Below are 24484 nucleotides of genomic sequence, written 5' to 3'. Positions count from 1 at the left end.
CACGCCCTGATACGAAAGTGACCAGACCAACTCACACGGGAACCACGCTCCGACAGGTTGTCTGACCAGATCCTTGAGACTCTAATTAAAACTCTAATCTACAAATACAGAAAGTATGATGAGAAATACCAAAACATGCTTCATGCGGATGCCGTTCCATATATTCATCCTCCCAGCTCTCTACTGGCCCCCTTGCGTCCACTGCGTGATCTGCGTGACCATGCGTCCCATGTACTGTTGGATAAACGACTCGGTATAGTAGCTATGGTTCGAGTTGTGCACCGTCACGAGATTGTGCGCCAGCTCGTGCGCAATGACAACCCACCACCAGGTCGCCGCATCCGCCCAGGCCGCGCCACCGTCACTGCCACCATTGGGGCCGACCCGCGCGGCGTGCAGCTGAAGGAAGAAGCGCAGGTTGCAAAAGATGCTGCCGCCCGTGTTGAAGGCAATGGTGTTGCCGCGCTCGTCGTAGTAAATATGTAGTACCGTCGACGAGAGTCCGTAGACGCGGCCCACGTCCACCAGCAGGTTGGCAAAGGCGTTGACGGCATCGTGGTTATCTGATAGGAACTGCTGCGGGTCAACCGACATGTGGCGCGCCGTGTAAATCTTGAGCCCGTTGGGCGCGTTGGATACGTGCTGAATGTCCTTGGCCGAGTTCTCGTCGCAGTACGTCGCCTGCTCCTTGACTTCCTTGACGTCAGGCTGCGAAAAGACAGAGCTGGAGCCGTGCGCGCGCGTTGCGTTGACTGCGTTGGTGAGGTTCTGCTGCACCACTGTCGGGCTGGTGACCGTGCCGGTATCCGCCCCTCCGCTGGAGCTTCCTTGAAGTCCCCTTTGCCTGTCTCGTTGCTCCGACTCGATATACGGCGGCGGTTGTTCCTCTGATGGGGTATCTAAGCCCAAGCGTTTTGTTAAGTTCGAAAACAACCCTCTGCTCTTCTTACCCAGGTTAGACGGCTCCGGGGCATTGTCTTCGGGAGACGACCAAGCACCAGGGAGTTTCTGCTTGGCCTGCGCTGGGGTGGATGGAGCAGCTGGCAGAGCCGGGACGTTAGGGACGGCACGGGCTGCCTCTGCAGCCTGTGGTTCTGATATCATGCCTTGATTGACCCGATTCGCCTCTTGCTCGCGTATGGTCTTTTGTTCCTCTTCGAGTGCTTTTCGCTTCTCTTCTTCCGCCATTCTAGCCTCTGCCGCTTTAACGCGAAGGATACGATCCACGTTGTAGCCTCTGTCCCGCAGGGCGTAAAGGTCGAGCGTAAGAAACGGTTCAAAAAACAGGTACGCTTGCTGGTTTGGGCGCTTCAGCAACATTTGACAAATGGCTTGCCCGAATTGGTACATGTCGGGTTTTGTATCATCTGCGACGTAAAGAATCCAAGCTCCTCTGGTGTAAGACCCGGCAGCGGAGCGACTTTCGGCGTGCGACTGACTCTGCCCCTTGAGAGTTCTTCGCAACGCAACGGAACGAACAACTTCAACAACTAGATTTGAGTCAAGCCACTTTGCGTCGTGCTTGATAAAGTCTCGCCGGTAGTGAGCGTATTCGTACAGGAAAATCTTGGTGCGCTCAATAACGTGCCTTCGGAAGCGCTGGGCAATGGCATCTTTCGATGCGCGACCACCAATTCGAAGATCTTCCTCGACCATGGCACTCAGTCGGTGTGCGCCAAGCTGAATGTAAAAGTCTTCAAGCAAGTCCTCTTCGGGGGCACAAATCAGATGTTCTTTGAATAGGCGATAACTGACTATGTCATCCAGCACGACAACTTGGTTAGCAGTAGCGAATTGATATTGTTTCACAGGCTCCGCCTCGTCTTCGAAATCGATGAGATTTCCTTTTGTGGGCGTGGCTATTTCCTTGTAAGCCGGCAGGAACTTGGAGCTCTGCATCCGACTCCATAAAGCCTTGTCGCGCTGCAAAATGTGACTTTCCTCCGCCAACGACTTGAGAAGGTTGAGATATTTCTCAATGTTCCCGAGAGCAGATAATAGTCGTGCGGGCTCGCTGCATGCCATTTCGGCGACTTCCTTCTTCGTCGGTTCACTTCTGGCACCGCATTTGAAAAGGAATGCGTTAGCATCATTGCCAAAGTCCACAAAGTCAAAGATGGCATCGTAAGTCGGCGAGCTACCAAGATATGTTCGACCCGGTGTGATGAAGGTGAGGCTGCCTCCTCCCTTTTCCTTCGTGGTGCTACTGTTTGAGCGGGAAATCGGCACAATAGGGGCGTTGCGAAGCCTCAGAAGATTCTTGTCGCCGAGCTCACTCAGACGAGATGCAAAGTACCCAAAGAGTGTTACTGCTGATTGGTGATCCCGGGGCGGGCGCGCAAGGAGGCGGCTGACACACTCGAGCATTGGTGGATCTCTCGCGACGCCAAATTTGTTGGCATGGTCATGCAGGTCAGGTCTCAGTACGGAGAAACCAAGAACAGTGACACGCGGATTCGTGAAGCAGGCAGACGGCACGACAAGCTCGTTGCTGTCCTTCAACGGAATGATCGGCTTACGGCAGGTGCTTACGTCAAAAGCGCCGTACATATTCAGATGATGATTGGTGATGAAGTATGTCATGGCGTTGGCGCGCAGGGCTGCATCTCCGGAAGCCATCATCTCTACCAGCTCGGGGACTGACGGAAATGTCCGCAGACCCAAGCTCTTCAGGAAAAGAGCCTCGGCACCGTTGCTGCGATAGCTTCCAGGAGGCCCAGGCCACTGCAGCAGAGGAAGCTTGAGCGCTCGGAGAGTCTCTTGCGGCTCAAACAGTTCGGAGACTTTGAACACCGTAGTGGTACCACATGTTGGCTCCATACCCTTTGGTCCAGCTTCTGCGGGGCAAAGCTTTGACTCCTTGAGCTTCTTCATATCAGCAGAGGGAATATCAGCCTGGACCGAAGTAAGATACTTGATCAACTCCATGTGGCTCCATTTCTGTTGGCCTCCCCTTTCCGAGGTGTTCAGCAGCCGAGTGAAAATTGTCTCCAAGTCGAGTGTTTTCCGGACACCAATGGCCACGAGGAACTTTTCCTTGACCTTTTCACATCCTTGGATGATCGGCAGATCGTCAAACAATTTGACAGTTGGGAAGAAGGCCTCTGCGGGGTACTTCATACCTAGTTTTGTTGGCATGACCGTCCGATTCTGCAGCACCGTGGTAACCGTATTGCGGCTGGCATTGCTCAGTGTATCCCAGTTCTTGGATAAGATGGTCAAAACCTGGACAGCAAACTTGGCAGACTTGGTGAAGCTCTCTTCCTCAGATCGACTATTTGTAGTTTCAAGAAGGAATCGTAGCCAAGGGACGATTTCTAGGGGCTCCCACCCCAGAGACTGCAGCTCAGCGGCGCTTGAGTTGACAGTGAATGAGAATGGTATCGTGGTAGGCGGTATTGGCATGTTAGCCGGTATCCGTGCCAGACTATGGTAGTTGGTGATGCTACCCAACAATATCACTTCACCACTGCCACCGTCACTGCCACCCCCATCCACTGCAGCAACAGCCACATCAAGCAAAGCGGAGCGACTGGCAGGATCCAGCTCTCCAGTCACAGTCTTTTTTCCCAGCCAAGTAATTAAGCTGATGACTTGCGCCTTGCTCAACGCTTTGGCCCCGAGCTCTTTCTTTATGTCGCCCACGTTGATAAGCGTTAGCAGACCAAAGTCAATCAGCTTCTTGACAAACGGAGCGTCAGACATTTGCTTTGGCACCACAGGAATACTGTTGACAAAAGCAGCGAGCTCGTCGATTCCAAGGCGCACCTCCGAGGTTTGCAACACTCCTCTTGATGAGTACATTTCAATCGAAGCCTTCTTGAAGCAGGTCCAGAAAGCCTCCTCCATGATTTGGCCGACTTGGGAGCTAGGTGTGGAATCTGCAAAGGTGTATGTGCCAAGGATGTGAAGCGCTTCCGGCAAATACTTTGAGATGATCGCCTCGGTAATATCGGCACCGGGTTCAACGCTGCCAGTGACCTTTTTGTGCAAGTCGGCCATTTCATTGACGAACGCTAGCCGTACAATGATACCGGCGGCTCGAAGGAGCTCGATATTCCACGTGCGCACCCATCTAGCATTCAAATCAATTGCTTCACGCTCTACCGTGGGGATGACAGACGGGGCGGATAAGTGCATTCCCGCTCCTGTAGTCTGCATGGTCGGGAACCCAATGAAGATGCGCCCGCCGGGCTTCTTGTTGGGCAAGACGGAAGCAAAGACGTCGGTGGCATTGCCAGTACCGTCCTGTAATGACGCGGACTCGGAAGCGGCAGCCTCGTCAAAGGACGCCGTCAAAATCGACAGTCTCGTCTTGGCTGGCGGTGGCTTCTTCGTAGCTCGTTCCAACTCAGAGGCGAAGGAAGAAGTAACAACCGTCTGCACATCGGCCGAGGTTGCACGGAGAAAGATGGACGACGTTTTGATCTTGGTGACATCCTCGGAAATGAGATTCTGCACCTTGTTTTCCTCCACCGCTGCCTTGGACTTGGCACCAGAAGCGTTTGCTGCCAGACGAGAGAAGAACGAGCGTAGTGATGAGGACGCCTCGTTTGAGTTGAACGAATCTGCAACCTTGGACGCAGCTGCACTTTGTGGTTTCCAGCCAATGACGTTCATAAATGAGGCATCAATCTGCGTGCTTGTTCTGTCAACCCCCACCACCTTCATCAGCCCCTCCTTTGTTCTTGGTTCAAGGTTTTTGGGAAGACTCAAGTTAACAACGGGCGAAGTCTTTTTCTTCAAGGAAAGGATGGTGTAGTTGTCGATTTTGAATTCTATACTCTGCAACGCAACAAATGTCAGGCTGGTAGCCAAGAACTGGCCAACCGACAAGAGGTTCGGCATGGGCGTGGTAGTATTTCTATAGTCGAGAACAAATGTCGTGAACTTGCTGGCTTGTTCCTCGGGAAGCTTCGACTTCTTTGTGAACAACGAGTTTCCCTTCCAATAAAAGGCCATTGCTTCGCTACCAGAGCTGACAAATGGCTCTTCACAGTCGGCAAAGACGCTGTAGAAGCCGACGCCAAACGCGCCAATCTTGGTCTCGTCGGGGTTTCCCTCTGCGATTCGCTTCAGCCGACCCCAGTCCCGCTGGTTAAACGGCTGGCCATCGTTCTGGACAACAAGCCGGCGCAGCGTGTGGTTTGCAATGACATGCTTCAGCTGGTCCGATCGGTCGGTCGTGTTCGGCATGGGCACGCTGGTCGAGGGCAGCGTCTCCCAAGTGACCGTGACGGACGTGGCCTGCGCATCCGCCGCGTTCTGTATCAGCTCTCGCAGCGTCGTCCACTCCCCCGAGTACCGCGCCAGAACCTTGTCGATGAGGGCCCTGGTGTCGACGGTGACGGCCTCTTCATCCTCTGCGTTGCGCAGGGCGGCCGCTCGTAAATTCGAATAATCCATTTCGCCGGGCTATGCTATGAAAGAACATGAAAGAGCACGAAGCCGCGTTATATGGTCATGGTCTGACGTGTCGTGAGGTCGGAAGGGGAAATAGGCAGCCGAGTGGTGACGGGGGTGCCTCCTGTAGCTTCTTTGTGGCAAACCGTCCGTCGCACACACTGGCGTCGGGGATGAAGGCAGACAACGGTGTGGCGAAGCGTGCTATGGGGAATCTAGGCAGAAACAAAGATAGGCAGCTATTCGCCCAGTGCCCGAAACACCGTGAATAGGTAGAATGTTGACGCAAGGCGGACTCGGTCTCTCCAACTCTGTGCTAGAGTGCCGAGCCGAGCCACTGAAGGTTCCACCGTAGCACAATCGCAGTTGCACGCGGGCGTGTTACAGCATTATCCTACATGACTGGCTATAACGGGGCGTCATGATACGTGAATTTTTTAAAAATAAATTCATACAGTATCTGAATCAATTATTGAACTAATTCCCGGCTGACCTATTGCTATTGTTAGTGCTGCCTGGGCGCGAATCTCCGGACATCAGTCGCCGTTTTCGAAGCTAGAACTGCCATCGAAGGTTTTACTGTTTCGAGCCGTCGAATTATAATATCAAGTCACTACTACGGTTTTCTTGTCAGATATCTGTCTACAGCTGGCTACTTCGTCCCTTGTCTTGGCGCGCTAGAATAAGGTAGCATTCACCTATCTAGGCAGATAGCTACTCGACCTCCTCTGCCACACATTTCCAGATCTTTTGAATACCAGCGCACGCTTCATCACTAAGCGACCCTCTCTCTATTCCCGCAAGCGTTTCGTCCAGCTGTTCCGGGCTGCTGGCGCCGATGATGAGCGCATCGCCCTTGTCCCCGTCCAGCGCCGAATGTTGCGTCATCCAACGGTACGCCAAGTCGGCCGCGCTGCACCCCTCCGCGTCGGCCAGCGCATTCCACTCGGCCAGCGCCTCCATATACTTGGGCGCGCGCAGATACGGCCTGCACGTGGCCGACACAGAGTCCATGTCGCTCTGCAGCCGCGCCGCCTGCGCCACCGTCTTGCCGAGGAAGCCCCCGGCCGAGGGCCCAAAGGCATAAAACGCCATCCCTAGTTTTCGGAGTGTCGGCAGCAGCGCCGTCTCCTTGTCGCGGCTCAGCGGGTTGTAGCTACCCTGGTACACGGCGGGCAGAGGGTAGTCTCGCTCGAGGCAGTGGTTGTAGACGGCTTCAATTTCGTGCGGCGGGAAGCCAGACAGCCCGAATCGGCGGAAATACCCTCGCCGGTATGCCTCATTCACGGCAGCCAGAGTTTCCGGGAACGGGGTCAGAGGATCCATTTTGTGAAGGTAAAACGTGCCGGCTACAGCGCCTAACCTCTGGATGCTGTCCTCGGCTGTCTCTATAATTCGGCTCTTGGTAGCCCACGGGGTTGTCTCCGTCCAAGAGGAGGGACTCCATTTCGTATCTAGAGTGAATCTTTCGCCGGCGTGTACCTGTCCGAGTGCAGATTCGGAGTTGCCATAGGCCTGTGCCGTGTCGATGGTGGTAATATTGTGCTCACGCAAGATGGCCAAGAATGATTCGAGGCCGGTCTCTGGTTTGAACAGTGCCCTGTTGCCGATTCGTGTCCCGCCAAAGACGATCGCTGCGGGCTTGCGCATCATGTTGTTGACGAATATTGAGCTCTGAGAGAACAGAGTTCTCCATACCACATTCTAGAGGTGCAATGTCAGATGGACGGCTGAGTGATGCTAAACAACTTTAGCGGCCGTCTTATATAGTGGGGGATGCTGGGTGGTCATAAATTCTTAAATGCGACTCTTGGAGGCGATGCAAGCAATCATTGTGCAGATAAGCACGGGTATCATGAATTTAGGCTACTAATTTATCAATGCTGCCGATAGAAAATATCACCGCTGTGGACTTTACGCACGATTGGCGTGCCTGCGGTCGGGTGACTTTGAGCGGCTGCGGTGTCTGGGCCTTTCACCCCGATATCTCTGTCCTCCGCGCTCGCGGCTTCGTTCTCTTCTCTTCCTTTCATCATGCCTCCCATGCCTGTCATCCCTCCCGTGCCTATCGTCCCGCCCTTGCCTAGTGGCCCTCTCACGACTCCGTGGTCTGCGATCCCTATGCTCACGACCGCGACTGCGACTTCGGTAGCGGCGTCGCTCCCCGTCCTCTCCATCTCGGTCACGGCTTCTGCTGCGACTCCTGCGTCTATTGTCAATATCTCGATCCCGCCTCCCTCCATCGCGATGGCGGCGTGGCTTGTCTCGGCCGTGCCTCGCGCCATCTGGTTTTTCCATCTCTTCTGGCCCCAAGGCAGGGCCAATCTGTCTCGTATTGGCCACCTCGACAGAGTTGGCGCCAGTCGTGTCCCTCTGCTTTACGGGTAGCCCCAGCGCGCGCGCAATCGCATCCTCCTCCAGTTCTTTGACTTTGCGCAGCTCCTCCTTGCGCTGGCGCGTTTCGCGCTCCTCTTCCGTCTCGTCGGCGTTGGCGGCCGTCGCACCGGCGTTGGCGTACCAGTTGAGATCTTTTCCTTGCTGCCAGCGGCCCACGGGTGCCTTCAGACTGTGACCCAAGTAATTTTCGCGGCGGGACGAGTTGGCGACCTCGTCCCAGCTAAAGTTGACGCCGCCACGCGAGCCTGTCTTTCGAACCGTGTTAAGAAGATCCATGGCCGCGATGCTCGGTGCGCATATAATTATTCTCCCTTGTTGGTGAATGTTGATTTGGTCAAGGAATTCGGTGCATAAAAATACCTGCCCGCGTTCGGGAGGCAGTTACTGATCGCGCAAGGTGTAGAGTTGGGCGCCGACAACGTCTCTGTGGAATCTTGATGCCTGGTCGCCTGCCTGATTAGTCAGCGGCTGTAACTTGGCAATCCCTAAACAGAAAACAGAAATGATCAGCAAGTCAACACCAAAGGGCCCTTCTAGGCTAGGGCAGTCTTCACAACCTTCACAACTCTAACTAGATGTTACAGATGGTATTAGAGACGTACCTAAACACCATATCATCGCCGCCCGCGTTTGTATTATTGATAAGATGTCTAACTAGAACCGCGACTTGTACTTTCGGAAAATCGGACACTTGAGAAAAATCTCAAAGAGGACACTGAGTCTCACCAGAAATACGCTAGCCAGCTTCAAAAGACTCATCGGCAGTACGTAACGACAACAGGGTCATGACAAAGTGTTTGTCGCGCATGATAAAATGGGCATAATATTCTCTGTCAAGGCACCTGAACGACACAGCCAGCCGTCACCAGGGAGATAAAATAGACCGCCGGCTAAGAACTCTATTCCTTCGATAATTTTACTATTTATTGATTTGCTTTTACCAGTCTAGTTCTATTTACAGCAGTCTTCAGGGCCAACTGGGAAATCCAACTTCACTGACTTGCCTTGCACCTTTAATGGATATGCAGCGTGGTTGTTAAGTGCCTCGGGCACTAGCAAGCAAGATGTGACGCGAAGGTAACATCTTCTATAACGGACGAAACTAAGTGTAACAAACAATGACTAACTCTAGAATCTAAAAGATAAGCAAGGGGAACCGGGCCATCAAAATCTGAGTTCAGTTCTGACAGACTGAAGTCGAGAGTGTGAGCCGGGCCACCATCCAACACAACCCTTTGAGCCAACACCTCCTGAATTCCCGCTTTTCTCCATTCATGTCTCTCTTTAAGCCACTTCTAGCCAATCCTCGGGAGAAATGGTGCCATTCCAAGGCGTCTTGTTATTTTTGGCCGCAATGGCTAGATTGAGATCGGCAAACTTTTTCATCTGCATCTTCTTGGGGACGTCTTTACAAGTTGCCGTGAATGTGACACCTATGAGAAAAAATTGGGGTCAGAACATTTCCGTTTACTCCGGGAACAGTCTGGGGAGCACATACCTTTGAACGTCCAGCCATTGTCAAAGATACCAGCTGACGAGTCGTCATCGTCAATGGCCGCAGTCGTGAGAAGTCGAATGTCCACGGCGGCCTTACTGAACGTCTTCTGGAGGTCAATCTTTCCCTCTGACGTGGATTTGCCATCAAACGAGTTTCCAAGCTCAATCTTGCCGTCTCCAAGCTTCAGCGTCAGCTTGTCACCCGTTCCGGCGCCAAGGCCACTGCCCAACGAGAATGCGTAGCTCAGGTCCTTGATGATGGTGCAGGGAGGGGCAAATTGCCAGTCTGCAGGAACGACTGGGAAAGTGGCCAGATTCTTCTTGTCAAAGTTGGAAGGGTAGAAGATGTCGCTGAAAATCCACCAACCCTTCTGCGGACGTTCGTACCAGGCGTTGATCCCGACGTACTTGTAATTCTTGGCAGCAAAACCGGGATCAGCACATTTGGCGCGAAGACGAAGATCTTGAGGCAAAGAAGTCGTTAGTAATAAGAAGGTCGTACTTTTCTAATTGCTCTTACCTTGGACCTTGAACTCGTCACTTGCGGCCCCGCCGCCAAAGAAGAATGTCTCCGCAGTGAGAGTGAGGTTGTTAATGCCGGTGATGTCGATAGAGTCGGCTTTGAAGGATTTCTGCATATCCACAGGAAGCCACATTGAATCTCCTCCCGCAGGTCGATGAGCAAGGAGCAACTCGGCCTTGCCAGCCGGGCCTTCGAGGATAGCACCGACATCATCTTTGGTCCCCTCTCCTTTGATCGACAGCCAACTGCTGGCTAGAGTGAAACCAATCTCAATGTTCTTGATCTTCTTGCAGGGATCTGGGATTTTCTGCTTTTGCACAAGATCTTGGGCGCGCCGACAATCAGCCGTTGGATCTGCGAGAAAAATCATGATTAGCATGGAATTCAGCATTGATGTCCTGACAGAATGATGTACCTTCTGCTGTAGCGGCATCTTTTTTGCCCGGTGTATGGATCTTGTATGTGATATACATCTTCTCAAGTGCAGACGCGCAATCCAAGCCAGAAAAGTCCCCGTTCTCCAACTTCTTCAACTCGTCCTCTTTGAGAGGGCCGTCTGACTTGGCTGTCGGTGGCCGCTGGATCTGCGTAGCCATTTCACGGGCACGATCATAATCGCTGCTCGTCGATTCTGCGGCAAAACCAGGGAGTTAGCAACGATAGCGGTATATTACAAGGTATGAAAGTAAATACCTTTAGCACGAGTCCACAGTGCAACATCTGGTAGGGACCTTCCGGGTCTAGGGTGATTCGAGTATGCCGAAAGAGCAGCAACTACAGCCACGCAACTAAGCCCAGAAAACTGGCCGGTTGCCCATTGGTTGATATGTTCTTCGTCAACGTCCATTGGATCCGACGTATCAGGGGCTGGAGCTTGCGGTCCGCCATTCTCCTGTTGCGAAGTACTTGGAGCTTCAATCTGTGGCCCACCATCTTGCGTTTCGGGATGAGCTTTCTGTTCGTCGACCTCTAGTTGCTCGATGGCTGGCTCTGCGTGGTAATAAGGTCTCCTGTCGAGGCCCTTGGATCAACGGCGAAGTAGGCAAGAATCCTAGTGTTTTGCATAGTTGACGTGATATCGCGACCATTTGGGTCTGCCTGGTAGTCAATATAGCGGGCATACGGTGTTCCGGGGTTCCTAGAAATTCATCATGTTAAAAGCACTCGTGGGTCGAGGGATCAAGTGGATAGTACTAACGTGCAGACAACAGCATGGCCAACTACCCCGTTTGCGTCGGGGCGAATACTTCCAGTCGCGTCGGGAATAAGGTATGCAACTCCCATAGTACGCGGCATACCTGTCGTCCTAGGAAATGCTAAATAAAGAGGCAGACCACGGTGCAGAGGCCGGTTTCGAATCGGACCCCCTCCGCCTTGAGGAGGAGTCTCATACATCCAGACTTGAAAGACAAGACCAAGTCTGGCAAAGATGGTGAGAGCTTCAGTTGTACCTCCTGTGTCCGGCTCGGGGATCGAAATGTTTGTACGGCGAGAAACTTCCTGGGGTGTCGTGCCCAGGAGGTGGGCAACAGTAACAAAGACGCAGTCGGCGCGAACAGGTGTCTTTACAAGCTGCGCTGCAAGCTCATCCAAGCTTTTGAGTGTTGGTGGATCCTCTCGCCGCATCAGTTTTGCCTTGGCCGCACTGTTCAAACCATCTAGATGTATGTATTAGCTTCCGGGTCTGTAGTATACGTAGCTTAACTTACTTGTGGTGGGAAGGTTATTGCTAATAGTGCTGCCAGCACTATTATGTGGACCGGGAGCTATATCTGCTTGACTGACTTCTACAGCCTTTCCCATAGGCCTAGAGCCATCCGTAGTAGGTATAACACTGCTGCTAGCTTGTTGAAGGCATAGCAGCGCGGTTAGAACCGTGGAGAGCGAGCCTTGATACATCTTTTGAGAGTTCCCGAGGTGTGAGTACTAAGCTTGCTGTGAGTTTAGGAGCAGATAATAGTCTAGAAGCTCCATCAACAGAGGCCCTTTTATATAGTTTTCTCTTGCTAGGCCGAATGTATACTCTCCACGTATTCTAGTATAAATGAAATCCGGTAAAAAGTTTATGTGACATTGTTCCTGAATTCCCATTGCTTCATTAATGCCAAGTCGTATTACTCTCTTAATGCCAGGTTGGATTGATAATAAGGAGTGCGATGACACCTATCTCCAAGTTAGAATGTTGGCAATAACTACAGACAGTTAGATCCTGCATTCGTTTAAAGGGCCCCGCCTAGCGCCGGGTCAAAAACTTCACAGGCTTTGTGACCGAGGCTCGCGCCGGTCCGGTCGAGAAGACGAGCATCGGCTGTTCCGACACTTGTGGCTACTCGTGTGTTTAGCGGCTACTAGTGCCTGAATCCAAGGTGGTGATGCTGTAGGGCGCATCGCGCAGAAGTACCCAGGAAAGGGAAACTCTTGGGGACGGTGCCTTTTCGAGGCTGGGGGCCTATTGCATATCGAAGAATTCACTTGGTCAAAGATGCATTGCGGTACCTGGTGCCGGCTATAAGCTTTGCCAGCTTTAAGCTACAAAAAGAGTGAGAAATTGCTGCTGCAAATAGCCAACAGCGGCTGATGTCATACGTTATGGCGTTTCAACTTTGCAAAAACGGGGTTCAATGGTGCACCGTACCTTGCAACCAGCTTTACATAGTGCAACAGTTGACATAAGAACCACCTACCTATATATCTTGCTCGGAAAGTCTGCGCAAGTTGGCCCGTTGTGCCAGCTCTTCTGCCCCCGTATAGTCATTGAATACTTGATCCATCTGCTCCAGTGTCTTGCCGTTTGTTTCCGGCACAAAGAAAAATGTCCATAGACCTGAGAACAGACAGAAGCATGCGAAGAAAAGGTATGCTCCCCAGCCCGTGTTTTGAACCAGCGGCGGAGTCACCAGTCCCTGTGGTATTGCTTAGTGCCGTGCCAGTGGTAAGCGTGGTTAGAATACTCACAATGACGAAATTGTTGATCCAATCTCAAAGAAGACTTATTGTTAGAGGAGTTGCATAAGAAAACCAAGGCATGTATACGTACTCGAACATGTTGAAATGGCAACGCCCTTGGCTCGTAGCGAAGATGGAAAGATTTCGGCAGGCATGGCCCACGGGACCGGTCCCCAGGTAGCTCCAAACGCCAGCATGTACATGAAGAGAAAGGCAACACTCGTCCAACCCGCAGTCGTATGCTGCGGCCAGTTGCCCGAGTACAATCCGACTAGAGAAGCAATGATGGTGTGAGAGGTGAACATGGCAGCGCTACCAGCCAGTAGTAGCTTGCGCCGCCCAAACCGATCCATAGTCCATAGGCTGGAGACGACACCGATGAGTTGCACGACGTTCACGACACCGGACATGACAAGGCTCATATTGTGATCAAGGCCCATGGTTCTATACATAATTGGTTAATTACGTTTGACTTATGCGAGGACAAGGCATGGCCTACCCAAAGAGTGTCGGCGAGTAATAGATCAGGGCATTGATGCCGACAAACTAGCCAAATTAGCCATCTGTCCAATATTGCCGCTCGAGAAGATTTCTCACCTGTTGAAAAAACATGAGGCCAGCGCCCACATGGGTTCTCCTCCAACAGCCGGGCAGGACACAGTCTACCCAGCCGGCAAATTCTAGCTTGACCTTGTTCATCATGCCGCCAGTCGTGAGGCTGGGGTGGCGCTGCTTCACAATGGCGGCCTGGAATTTCGCGTCTGTCACGATGTCGGACCACTCCCTCTGGATCCGAGCATCGGCCGTTGGTAGACGTCTCAGCTTTGCCAGTTCGGCCAAGGCCTCCTGGTCCCGGCCCTTGGATGCTAGCCAGCGCGGCGAAAAGGGCAGGAAGATGGCAGCGACGCCAAGTATGAGGCCTGGGATAATCTGAAGAAGAAAAGGAAGCTGCCAGGACCAGTGCGAGTCAATGTACTGTGTGCCGTATGTAATCCAGAACGAAACGACGATGCCGACCACAATGCTGAGTTCTTCCAGAACGAGCAGGGTACCTCGGATTTCGGGTGGTGATATTTCGGAAATGTACAGCGGAACAACCATACTTAGCCTATGCGAGGGCAAAAATAGTCGAATAAGCCAAATGCTCAACACGTAGGGTACGGCATCTCAATTTTACTCACATTCCGATGCCAATACCCCCAACCAGTCGAGCAGCGACCAGCATAGGATAGTTCACTGCTGCCGTCTGCAACGCGGAGCCAATGGTAAAGATGACCACGGCGATCATGATGGAATATTTTCGCGAATAGGCGTCGGCCAACCAACCTTGATTCATAGCACCTTTGACCGTGTCAGCATGTCGGGCTGGTGGCAGCTAAGTCGTCGTCTTACCGATGAAAGCGCCCAGAGTAATCATGGCGGTCATGAGTCCCTTGTAAAATCCTGCTCCGGGAGCTGTATCGGACACCTCGCCGAATCTATGCAAGAATTGATCCATGACGAGAATGACAGAGATGACACCCTGGCTGCGCAAAGGGTCAGAAAGCGGGCGTGCACAATTGATTGGGTCGAATGAAGACGTACTCGTAGCCAAACAGGATGCCGCCGATGGCACTGAGAGATGCGCATGCGACGACATACGGTGACCGGACGATGCCACGGATCCCTACACCCAATTAATAAACAAAGATTGGTGCCCCCCCTCAAGATGGCAAGACTTACCTGCTGGCCCATAAGGCTCGTACAGCTCGACGTCAGCCCGGGTAGAGACAGCCTCGGCGTGCTCACTATGTTCCAATGCTGGCTGCTTTCTATCCATTCTCTTTCGTAGTCTCCAGTTTGGCAATCTGATAAAAATGGCTGATAGGCGGGTGAAAACTGTCTGGGAGCACCGACAAAGGCAAGGACAAACGGGAAGGAAATGGGGTATTTATTACCACGGTACTTTGAAGCGCATGACTTCCCATTTGCCGACGCAAACGAAACCCAGCAAGCGGGTAGAGGGCAATTATACGGTGCCGGCTGCCAAGTGGCTTGGAAACCCGCGACTCTATTGCCGGGGAAGAAGCTTCCAGGTCGCGTTGGCGGGGTGGCGCGAGCCAGCCCTGCTAGAGACGATTGGGGGGGGGGGGGGGGTGATACCCCGGACGCGGGAGTGAAGCCATCTGCGGGTTGTCACATCCCGTCAGCAGATGTCCGACGATCCGTATTGGACAAGGACGAGGCTGCAATTGCCCACCGCGGCTAAATCGGGTTAGCAGCGGCGAAATAATCCCGAACTGAGTCTAATGAATTCATTCCAACTGTCAACCCTGGGGATCTCGCTCAGACTTACCCCATATTCTGCTTCTGGAAGGCTTCCCGGTCTGGTGTCCGACAGCACAACATAATATCAACGGCTTTCCCAGGATTATTGAAACACTTACAAGCATTCAAGGAGAAGATATGATTCGCAATTCGCGAGACGTGCCAAATACGCCGTGTGCGGTAAGCCAAGCTACCCCCTTCTCCTCTGTTTGGTCTGCGTTTGTCTGTTTGGGCGTGCGTTGCGAGCCAGCCCAGCCAGCCCAAGCTGCAATGAAGTTGGCACCACTGACACCTGCTTAGAGCTGCCGGAAGAAACACCTGAGATGCGACTGGAGTACACGCCTCGAGGAGGGAGCAGGGCCGGCGATGGCGTGCCGCCGCTGCTCCCGCCTCGGAGAAAAGTGCATCCAAGGCTTGAACGTGCGGTTCAAGCGCTCCCCCGATGAGTACCAAGAATCCCACACTACTTACCCGCTGGGGGCAATAGATACCATGAGCGAATATTAATTAATTCTCTAGGTTCTGTATTGAACCACACCAGCGCTGGGTCCCGTGTCCGCGACAGGGTAAAACGCCCCATTTCTGGAGTGCATCTGTCGCAATATCCAATTCTAATGTCAATCACAAGTGCGCTTCGTTGACGAGACCCCCTACGTTGCGGAGGATAGTTATCCTTTCATACCAGATCCTGTCTTCACTTCTCACGATGACGTGGCTGAGCTGCGAAATGCCCCAAGAGGGGCAATGGCTACGAGTCCTAAAAGTCCGCCTCACATGGCATCACAATGTGGCCTTCCCAATCCGGCAGAGCGCCCTTTGTGCTCGCCTCCAGAAGGCTCTAGACTGTTGCTCAATTCGCTGAGCAGTGGCAGTGCGGCACATTCGGTTGCCTTTCCTCTACGGGACAATGGCGAGGCAAGGCTGATGAAGTACTATCTCGAGTACATGTGCAACTGGGTGAGTAAGACCCGGCGCCGTTGAATTACATGGCATAATCCTTTTTCTCCAGTTTGATTTATGCGATGTCTCCCGGCAGTTTGCACTCACGGTTCCGCTGCGGGCCATGTCCTCCCCAACACTGCGCAACGCCATCTTTGCGCTCTCCAGCCGGCATCTGAGCTTGCGCGGGCAATTCGATGAATACGCATCCACACGATATCACCAAGAGTGCCTGCGCCAACTCGGCAGCGTGTCACATGGCTCTCCCGACTTGTTGGACGACAATCTTCTCGCTGCCACCATTCTGCTGCGCACTCTAGAGGAGCTTGACGGTCAGTTGAGAAACCTGGCCACATCTGTCTGGGGCATAGTAGCTCACACGTGTCCCTGCAGTGCCTCTTCTGGGAAATGACTACGAGTCACATCTGTTGGGCATTCAGGTATTCATGAACACCCATGGCCCCGCCGTTGTCGCGAGTGACCTTCGAAAGGCGTCCTTCTGGGTCGGCTTGCGCCAAGAGGTGACGATGGCTTTATCCAGCCAACGGCCAATAAAAATATCTCTCTGTCACAGTTTTATCGACCAGTCATTGACTGACGCGACCGACGACATGTGGGCGAACCGCATCATTGTCCACTGCGCAGACGTTGTCCAGTTCTGTTTCGGTCATGACAACCAAAAGTCGGACGACTACCGGCGGTTGCTAAAGTACGATGACGATTGGCTACATTCTCGGCCTCCGTCGTTTCTCCCCGTGGCCTTTTCTGCCGCCGATCCTGGGCTAAGTGAGGCGTTTCCTTGCATCATGTACTTGAGCCATTCTGTTGGTGCGTTAAACCTTGTCATCCACTTGCGATAGTTCTTTTCTGGGGAGGTGAGACTGACCCAACTTTTCAAGTCATTTCTGTCATGCACAGTCTTCTTGCCCGGGCGCTATTACTATGTCACGACCCAACATTGCCCAAGATTGGGGTAACTCGTCAAACCGTGCTCCAAAATCGGGATGATGAGATTCGGCAACTGATTCGGCAACTTTGCGGAACGGCGATGTCAAACAAAGCGACCATACCAGCCATGATTACGGCGTCGCTGGGAATTTCCTCTTGCGGAGACCGGTTCACCAGTTATGTAGAAAGAATAGCGCTCTTGGATCTCCTCGTCATAACCCACACGGTCCATCTGTGGCCGACGGAACATATCCAGACAAGCCTCAAGAAAGCGTGGGGGTGGATCTAGATTAAGCACGAGGTAAATTCAATATGATGCAAGGTAGTGCACGCGTGCTGACGGGGCGAAAGCCGAGACCGGCCATGACCTTGTCGTAGGACGGATGCAGTCCGCCGCCGAAAGTCACCAACTTACGAGCAAAGGTTCAATACCTTATGCATGTCTCTCCGCCAAGAGGATCGTTGCCAAGCACAGGAACGGTGGCCACGGAAATATGCTCCCAACCGGTTCGGAAAAAGTTGCCAAAGATTCCACAGCCGGGGCATTTCGCCGAGAAAGGTCGCCGCGCACCAGCTCCCGTCACACCGTCTAAAGAAATATAACATCGGAAGTAGAACCAGAGCAATTGATCCCGCAATCGGTGCAAAGAAATAATAAAGAAACAGAAAATCACAGCATTTTCAGCATGTCAGGGAATATAAATAGAGGCCCCGGTACAACTTGCGCCACCCTGTTTGCCCAACCTCATGCCCAGACTCCTTTGAAGCATTTCGCTAAAAGTAGAGACAGAAGTTTCGAAATGCCTCCACGAAAGCTCCAAGTTGGCATAGCCGGCCTCGGCCGCATGGGAAAGCGGCACACCGTCAACTTTTTCCAATCGGTGCCGCGCGCCGAGCTCGTCGCCGTCTCGTCGCCGGACGCGGAGGAGCGAGATTGGGCGTCCAAATTGCTCGGCCCATCCGGCGTCAAGGTGTACTCGAGCTACGACGCGATGCTCCGGCACCCAGGCCTGGAAGCCGTCATCGTGGCCTCGGCGACGACCGTTCACGCGACGCAAGCCATCAAGGCCATCGAGGCCGGGAAACACGTCCTCTGCGAGAAGCCGCTGGCGACAACGGCGGAAGTGGTACTGTCCCCCCCATGACAAGCTTCTTGCTCAGCTTGGTCGGCCCGCTTACACTGGTGCAATAGTCCCAAACAGTCGTCGACGCCGCGGCGACGCGGCCCGATCTCAAGGTCATATGCGGCTTCTCCCGCCGCTTCGACGAGCACTACCGCGACGCGCACGCCAAGATGAGCGCGGGCGACATTGGGCGGGCGTCGGTGCTGCGCAGCCAGACGTGCGACATGCTGGACCCGTCGGGCTTCCTCGTCGCGTACGCCGAGTTCAGCGGCGGCATCTTTGTCGACTGCTCCATCCACGACGTGGATCTCGCCCTGTGGTTCTTTGGCGAGGACGACGACAGCAAGGTCAGGTCCGTGTGCGCCGTCGGCATCACCGCCGTCGAGCCCGGCCTCGGCCGGTACAACGACCGGGACAACGCCATGGGTCTCGTCGAGTTTGCCGACGGCCGCATCGCCCACCTCTACTCGTCGCGCATGATGGCCGCCGGCCAGGACGACGCGACGGAGATCATCGGCACCAGGGGCAAGCTGAGCGTCAACAGCCTGCCCGCCGCCAACCTCGTGCGCGTGTACGAGGCGGGCGGGATTCGGCAGGAGCTCCCGCAGAACTACTGGGATCGCTTCAAAAACGCGTTTGCGCGTGAAGCGGTCGAGTTCACCGACTGCTGCCTGGACGACACCGAGGTGCCGGTCAAGTTGACCACTGCGGTGGCGGCTGTGCGGATTGCGGCGGCGCTTCAACAGTCCATGATTACAGGAGAAAAGATTTGGTTTAATCAGCTCGGGCAGCAGGCTATCAAGGCTCAGCTATAGAAATATGTACATTATGAAGATGATATATTTTGAACCGGAGCTTAGAAGTAGAGGAGAGTACTGCTATTCACGGGTGACTAAACCGAAGCTAGGCGTGATCTACGCAGTGAAGCCGGCGAATGAAGATCAGCAGTCAATAAAGTGAGGAATAGTCGTCGAGAAGGTGATTTAGACCATAATTCCTGGAAATTCTAGCTGCATAGCTGGTTGGCGGCCAATCATGTAACTGGCGAGACGCAAATGAATCAACCAACGCCAATCAAATAGCCAAACAGTTTGCTAGAGGGCGGTTTCCCATTCCTTGAGCTGGTGTACGTTCATCTCCATTGCCATGGAGAGCAGTCCAATATCCACGTTCCCGAGAATAAACCGCGCCCCCAACGACTTCACCACAACCTGACAAATATCCGGACGTGAATGCAAACCACCCAGCCCAAAGATCTTTCCATGTCTCTTGCAAGCAGCGGAAACATCCTGCAGCGCCGTCTGAAATTTCACATGCTCCCACTGGCCCACGACGCCGAGCTCAATAGCCAGGTCGGTTGCGCCGACAAACAGCATGTCCACGCCGGGCGTGGCCGCGATGCCGTCAACGTTGGCCAGCGCCTCGGCCGTTTCAATCATGACGATGACAGTCGAGGCCACCTCGTCGAGCCATTGCATCGCCTCCGCCGCGTCCGTCCTCTGGTAGTGAAAGTGAGGCAGCGCCGCAGCAAAGGACCGCTTTCCGCGCGGCGGGAACTTGCACGCGCGCACCGCCGCTTCAGCCTCGTCTAGCGATTATGAGTATATGTTCCCAGACGGTGAGAGGGGATTCTTGGTATGGCATACCGGGGCTGCTGACATGCGGAAACACAATGCCCATGGCGCCGCCGTCGAGGAGCCTCTGCACGAGCCCGTTTCCGCATTGATACGGAACTCGCACGACAGGTGTGATGCCGACCAGCAGCGCTGTAGCGCTTAAGCGGCTGGCTTCGGCACAGGACATGCTAGACTGCTCGAGATCGATAAAGATGGAGTCGTAGCCGGCAGACTTGGCAAGGTGGACGATTTGGTCGCCGACAACGATCTTGGAACCGACGGCCTATTTGGTGTTAGTGGGGGTTCCTGGGGTTAGGGGCTACTGTTTTACTGTGCACAGGCGGTCCTCGGCTGCTCGTAGAGTGATGTTGTTCTTCATTGTGATAGAGCATCTGATATTCCATGCCAAGCTCATAGGCGTAACAAAGACCAACGATCAAGGCGTCGGGCAAGTGGCGGAGCGTACAAGATGGCTGCCGGATTCCGACCAAGTTGCGGTTTCGGAACCCCACCGCCGTTCGCTGGCCAACGGAGTTGGAAATACATAGAAGTTGTGATTTCTCGCAAGCTTGTTACTGAGGAGTACTACTGGTCAAGTCTGTGTTTGGGTATGGGGCCGGTTGGCGGACGGCCAACTGTGATGAATGGATTCACGAATAGGATCAACTTAAATACCAAGAATATCCATCCACAGGTTCAACTCTTTGCTAGTTGTAGACCATTTCAATTTCTGGGTAAAGTTGTCGGTCGAGCCTTTCGAGCTCAGCCTGAACCCAACCTACGGCGAATTCCGTTATGGTCGCATTATATGGCAACTAGATAGTTGCTTTCTATTCTGAAACTATAAATCATTGAAAATATGTATAATCCTTGAGCAAACACTCAAGGTTTGTACAATTACTGTAAAAAGAAGGGTCCTGCAACTACCCTACCATCTCCGATGCTAAGGGCTAGACTAGGTTTGGCTAACCAGCTGACAGCCTCAAAGCCTCAATCAACAACTTCTAACTCCATATGTCGAATCCGTCGATTTGTTGCCCTTTCCGGCGGCATCGAGACTCCTGGCAAGAAAGGAGGCGATCAGAACCCACATTGAGAGCACCCCTCACTGATCACATGAATGCTGACCGGCCAGCTGCTTCCTGCACAATGCACCATCATCAGCTCAACCCCATTAGCTACGAATAGCCTCAGCATCAGGGTTGTAACCTTTTGACTCGAAATGGTTCTCGCCCCTCTCTCCTTCCTGCGGCCGCGACAGCCGTCGCGGACCCCCAACTGGGACCAAGCAATCCTGAAGCTGCCCGACACGGCGGACCGGACCTTTGGCGTCCGGTTTGCCTGGCAGCGCGGGCTGTATTACACGAGTGTGCACGACTTCCCCGCGCAAGACGCGCGGCAGCAGGACCGCAAGTCGCTGTACCACCCGCCGCCGCACTACCACTTCTTCGCCGACGAGTACTTTGTGGTCACGCGCGGCTCCGGCACCTGGCACCTGTGGGATCGCGACGTGCGCCTGGCCGCGGGCGACACCTTCAAGATCCCCGCGCGCGCGTGGCACTGGTTCGAGGGCGACCAGAGCGCCGACGCGCCGCTGGCCATTGAGGTGTACTTTGACAAGGGCCAGCCCGTGGTGGAGGAGCGCTTCTTCCGCAATATCCTGGGCTACCTGGCCGACTGCCATCGGGAGGCGATGGAGCCCAGCATCTGTCAGCTGCTGATTTTCTTTCATCACTTTGAGATGGTGCCGGGGCTGAGGATCGCGCCGTGGGAGAGACTGAATCTTGCTCTGAATATAGCCATCCTGTATGTCGCTGCAGCCATCGGGCTGTTGATGGGCTACAAGAGTTCCTACGAGGAATACTACCGAGAGGAGAAGAAGAGCGAATGATGCAGCTTTCCTACTTTCATTTGTCTGTCACAAGCACACCTCGGCTTGACCGAGATTGAATATTGGGCCTTGTTGTTAATAGCGTGGCTCCGCGCGCAGAAAACAACGCCCACAAGCAGAGGTAATAAATATCCTTTTTTGCAGCAATAATACTATAATATTCGGTACTTCCATCTACATACGGATAGCATGTTCGTGACTCTCTCATGGAAGGCGAGCCATGGTCATCTCTGGGGTCTGTCGACTAGATGACCTCTGAAATCTGCAGATGGACGATGTCGTCGTCTGCATTTTTTTCTTAATTCAAATCTTCAATATTTCACTGTTTCAATTTTAAATTTTATTTCTTCTCATTCAAGTCAATATGACCGTGTCATTGCATCCGCAATCGTGTGACAAAGGGCTGTGGGTCGTCACGCATCTATTTTGAACCACTCCTCTTTGACACCTCAGCTTCAACCCTCCAACCAACTCGCCGGCCGCCAAAACATGGACAATCCAAACGATCCCCCCCTCGACGAGATCCAGTGGCACTCGCCGCAGCTCATCCACCAGATGGGCGGCCTGCACTCCAACACGGTCCTCTTTTACTTTGCCGAGTCGCCCTTTTTCGAGCGCACCTCCAACAATGCCGTCATCATGAACCAGGCCATGAACAACATGTCCATGTACCACTTCATCCAGACCCGCGAGGTGTTTGAGGGCCGCCTCAAGACCATGTCCGGGCTCGAGTTCATCGTCGGCGAGGAGCCCGCCGAGTCGGGGCCCGGCATGGGCACCGGCGTCTGGGTCATCCGCAAGCAGACGAGGCGCAAGCGCTTCCAGGACACGGACGAGATTACAGTCCACGCCTCGTACTTTGTGGTGAATGAAAACATCTACATGGCTCCCACGCTCGCCGATATTCTCGCCGCGCGAATCGTGCGTTGGACTTTTTGCCCCTTGGTTTCCCCCGATCGCGAGAGCTAATTGCAACAACACAGATGTCCATCTCCTCGGCCATCGCTAAAGCCCTCCCGGCCGCCGAATCCGCTCGAACATGGCGCCCATCCGGCGGCCACCGCTACAAGCCACCGCGCGTCCAGACCACCGGTCCCGCGCGCGCGCTCCAAGCCGCCCGCGCACGAATGCAGGAATCAAAGGTGGGCACACCCGCGTCCGGCGTCGTCGCCAGCGGCCGCTCCACGGCCGCCGCGTCGTCCAATGTCGAGGAGCTGTCGCTGGAGCGGTCGGCCGAGGAGGCGTTCTGGGTGCACCTGCGGCACGGCGGCGAGTACCTCGACGAGAACCCCATCACGGGCCGGCCGGGCGAGTTCCACCTGTCGTCGACAGGCCGCAAGCCCGCAATGGCGCCGCGCGCGGCCGGCAGCCACCAGGCACCGACAGGCATCAGCGCCATGACCGGCCCCCCGCGCACCAAGGCCGACGACAAAAAGGATGGCAGCGGCAAAGCGGACAAGACGTCGCGGTCCACGATACCGAAGCCGAAGCGCAAGAAGAGCAAGCTTGGCGGCACACGTACTCCTACGGCCGTGTAAAGATGGCGGGGAGCAGAGCGGACGATGATATAGCATTTGCGGTGTTTTATTAAGTTTTGAAATTGGCTAATGAGAGCAAGGATAGCTTCTCAGCTATGAATGATACCTCCTTCAACTACAACAACACAAGGACAATCTATATGGTATGTCCACCGTCGGCAGATATTATGGCACCTTGGAGGAAGGACGCCTTGGAGCTGGCGGCGAATAGAATCACGTCTGCAATCTCCTGTGGCGTAGACTTGCGCGGGACGGGCATGGCGCGCACCGCCTCGCCATCGTCGGGAATCTCTGCGGTAAACGGTGTGCTACTGTTTCTCAGCAAACACTCGCCTCTCACGAAAAACACTCTACCTACTCTGTGATGCCTGGGGCCACGGCGTTGACGCGAATGTTGGACGGAGAACACTGCGAGTCAACCCGTTAGCTGAAGGGCATGCCATCGGCACCTATACCATTCCTTGCTGACGATGCTTACATCGAGGGCATCCGATTTTGTCATCTGGATGACGGCCGCCTTGGACGCCGCGTATGGCGCTACACGTGGTCAGCATGCTACACGGCCTCGACTGCTCCCCGCTTTTCTTTTCCCTCCTCGATGGGTTCTTACTTTTGCCTGGTATCGGTGAGATGCCGAGACTGCTGGCGACATTGACAATGGCGCCGCGCGAGCCCGGCCGGCCGTCGTGCGACGGCAGCGGCTCCTGCGTCTTCATCTGGCGCGTCTGCTCCCGTGCGCAGAGCCATACGCCGCGCGCGTTGACGGCGAAGACGTCGTCAAAGTCAGACGGCGCCACGTCTGGCGAGGCCGCTCCGGGGCCGTAGATGCCTATAGCGCGCGCGCGTAAGCTTGTACACGCACGCATTGTTTCTCTTTGCTCGTTGCTTCGTACCTGCGCAGTTGACTGCATAGTCGATGCGGCCGAATCGCTGGACCGTGTCCGCGACGGCTTGGACGACGTCCTGCTCGACGCGCACGTCCATGGAGGCGACGAGGACGTGCGCTTCGGGGGCGATGGCTTCAATGGCCTGCTGGGTGCTCAGAAGCCCGGCGTTGGTGGTGTCGGCAATGGTGATTTTGGTGCATCCCTCGGCCGCAAAGGAAATGGCAGTTTGCCTGCCGATGCCTAGGGCGTTGTTAGATAGAATAACATGAGTGAGTGCATCTCCATAAATTCCAGTGTAAGAAGCTTGCCTTGTAAAGCTCCTGTACCATTCTGTGACTCGTTTGAAGAAGAAGAAAAAGAGGAATTAAAAAGCAAACGACGTCCCGGTTACAAAAGTAGAATCAACTCACCGGAACCTGCACCAGTCACAAAGGCCACGCCCGGGTACAATGTCATGATTCTCTGCTG

At 54.1% G+C, this 24484-nt stretch overlaps 7 protein-coding genes across 7 annotated transcripts; 2 read left to right on the top strand and 5 right to left on the bottom strand.

The window, feature by feature from the left end:
- Positions 1–180: 180 nt before the first annotated feature.
- Positions 181–5406, bottom strand: CCM_03117 (HATPase domain protein, putative; the record flags this gene model as incomplete). The annotated part of the gene is made up of 1 exon (XM_006668269.1): positions 181–5406. One exon carries the CDS (start codon positions 5404–5406, stop codon positions 181–183), a length of 5226 nt encoding a protein of 1741 aa, XP_006668332.1.
- Positions 5407–6117: 711 nt separating this feature from the next.
- Positions 6118–7056, bottom strand: CCM_03116 (aldehyde reductase (GliO), putative; the record flags this gene model as incomplete). Its single annotated transcript, XM_006668268.1, has 1 exon — positions 6118–7056. One exon carries the CDS (start codon positions 7054–7056, stop codon positions 6118–6120), a length of 939 nt encoding a protein of 312 aa, XP_006668331.1.
- A 5448-nt stretch (positions 7057–12504) lies between these two features.
- CCM_03115 (General substrate transporter) lies at positions 12505–14585 on the bottom strand (the record flags this gene model as incomplete). The annotated part of the gene is made up of 8 exons (XM_006668267.1): positions 12505–12644; positions 12858–13210; positions 13266–13312; positions 13364–13874; positions 13948–14107; positions 14159–14292; positions 14351–14432; positions 14489–14585. 8 exons carry the CDS (start codon positions 14583–14585, stop codon positions 12505–12507), a joined length of 1524 nt encoding a protein of 507 aa, XP_006668330.1.
- A 3061-nt stretch (positions 14586–17646) lies between these two features.
- CCM_03114 (NAD(P)-binding domain) lies at positions 17647–18899 on the top strand (the record flags this gene model as incomplete). The annotated part of the gene is made up of 2 exons (XM_006668266.1): positions 17647–18087; positions 18153–18899. The coding sequence occupies 2 exons, from the start codon at positions 17647–17649 to the stop codon at positions 18897–18899; spliced, it is 1188 nt and encodes a 395-aa protein (XP_006668329.1).
- Positions 18900–19178: 279 nt separating this feature from the next.
- Positions 19179–20079, bottom strand: CCM_03113 (Pyruvate/Phosphoenolpyruvate kinase; the record flags this gene model as incomplete). Its single annotated transcript, XM_006668265.1, has 3 exons — positions 19179–19672; positions 19731–19983; positions 20032–20079. The coding sequence occupies 3 exons, from the start codon at positions 20077–20079 to the stop codon at positions 19179–19181; spliced, it is 795 nt and encodes a 264-aa protein (XP_006668328.1).
- An 843-nt stretch (positions 20080–20922) lies between these two features.
- CCM_03112 (Cupin, RmlC-type) lies at positions 20923–21591 on the top strand (the record flags this gene model as incomplete). The annotated part of the gene is made up of 1 exon (XM_006668264.1): positions 20923–21591. The coding sequence occupies one exon, from the start codon at positions 20923–20925 to the stop codon at positions 21589–21591; it is 669 nt and encodes a 222-aa protein (XP_006668327.1).
- A 1674-nt stretch (positions 21592–23265) lies between these two features.
- CCM_03111 (oxidoreductase, short-chain dehydrogenase/reductase family) lies at positions 23266–24472 on the bottom strand (the record flags this gene model as incomplete). Its single annotated transcript, XM_006668263.1, has 6 exons — positions 23266–23437; positions 23488–23537; positions 23608–23666; positions 23740–23958; positions 24023–24346; positions 24427–24472. The coding sequence occupies 6 exons, from the start codon at positions 24470–24472 to the stop codon at positions 23266–23268; spliced, it is 870 nt and encodes a 289-aa protein (XP_006668326.1).
- Between the last annotated feature and the right edge of the window lie 12 nt (positions 24473–24484).

The sequence above is a fragment of the Cordyceps militaris genome (genome assembly GCF_000225605.1).
Source record: "Cordyceps militaris CM01 unplaced genomic scaffold CCM_S00002, whole genome shotgun sequence".
Classification (NCBI taxonomy): Eukaryota; Fungi; Ascomycota; class Sordariomycetes; order Hypocreales; family Cordycipitaceae; genus Cordyceps; species Cordyceps militaris.
This window is presented reverse-complemented; position numbering and strand designations above follow the sequence as displayed.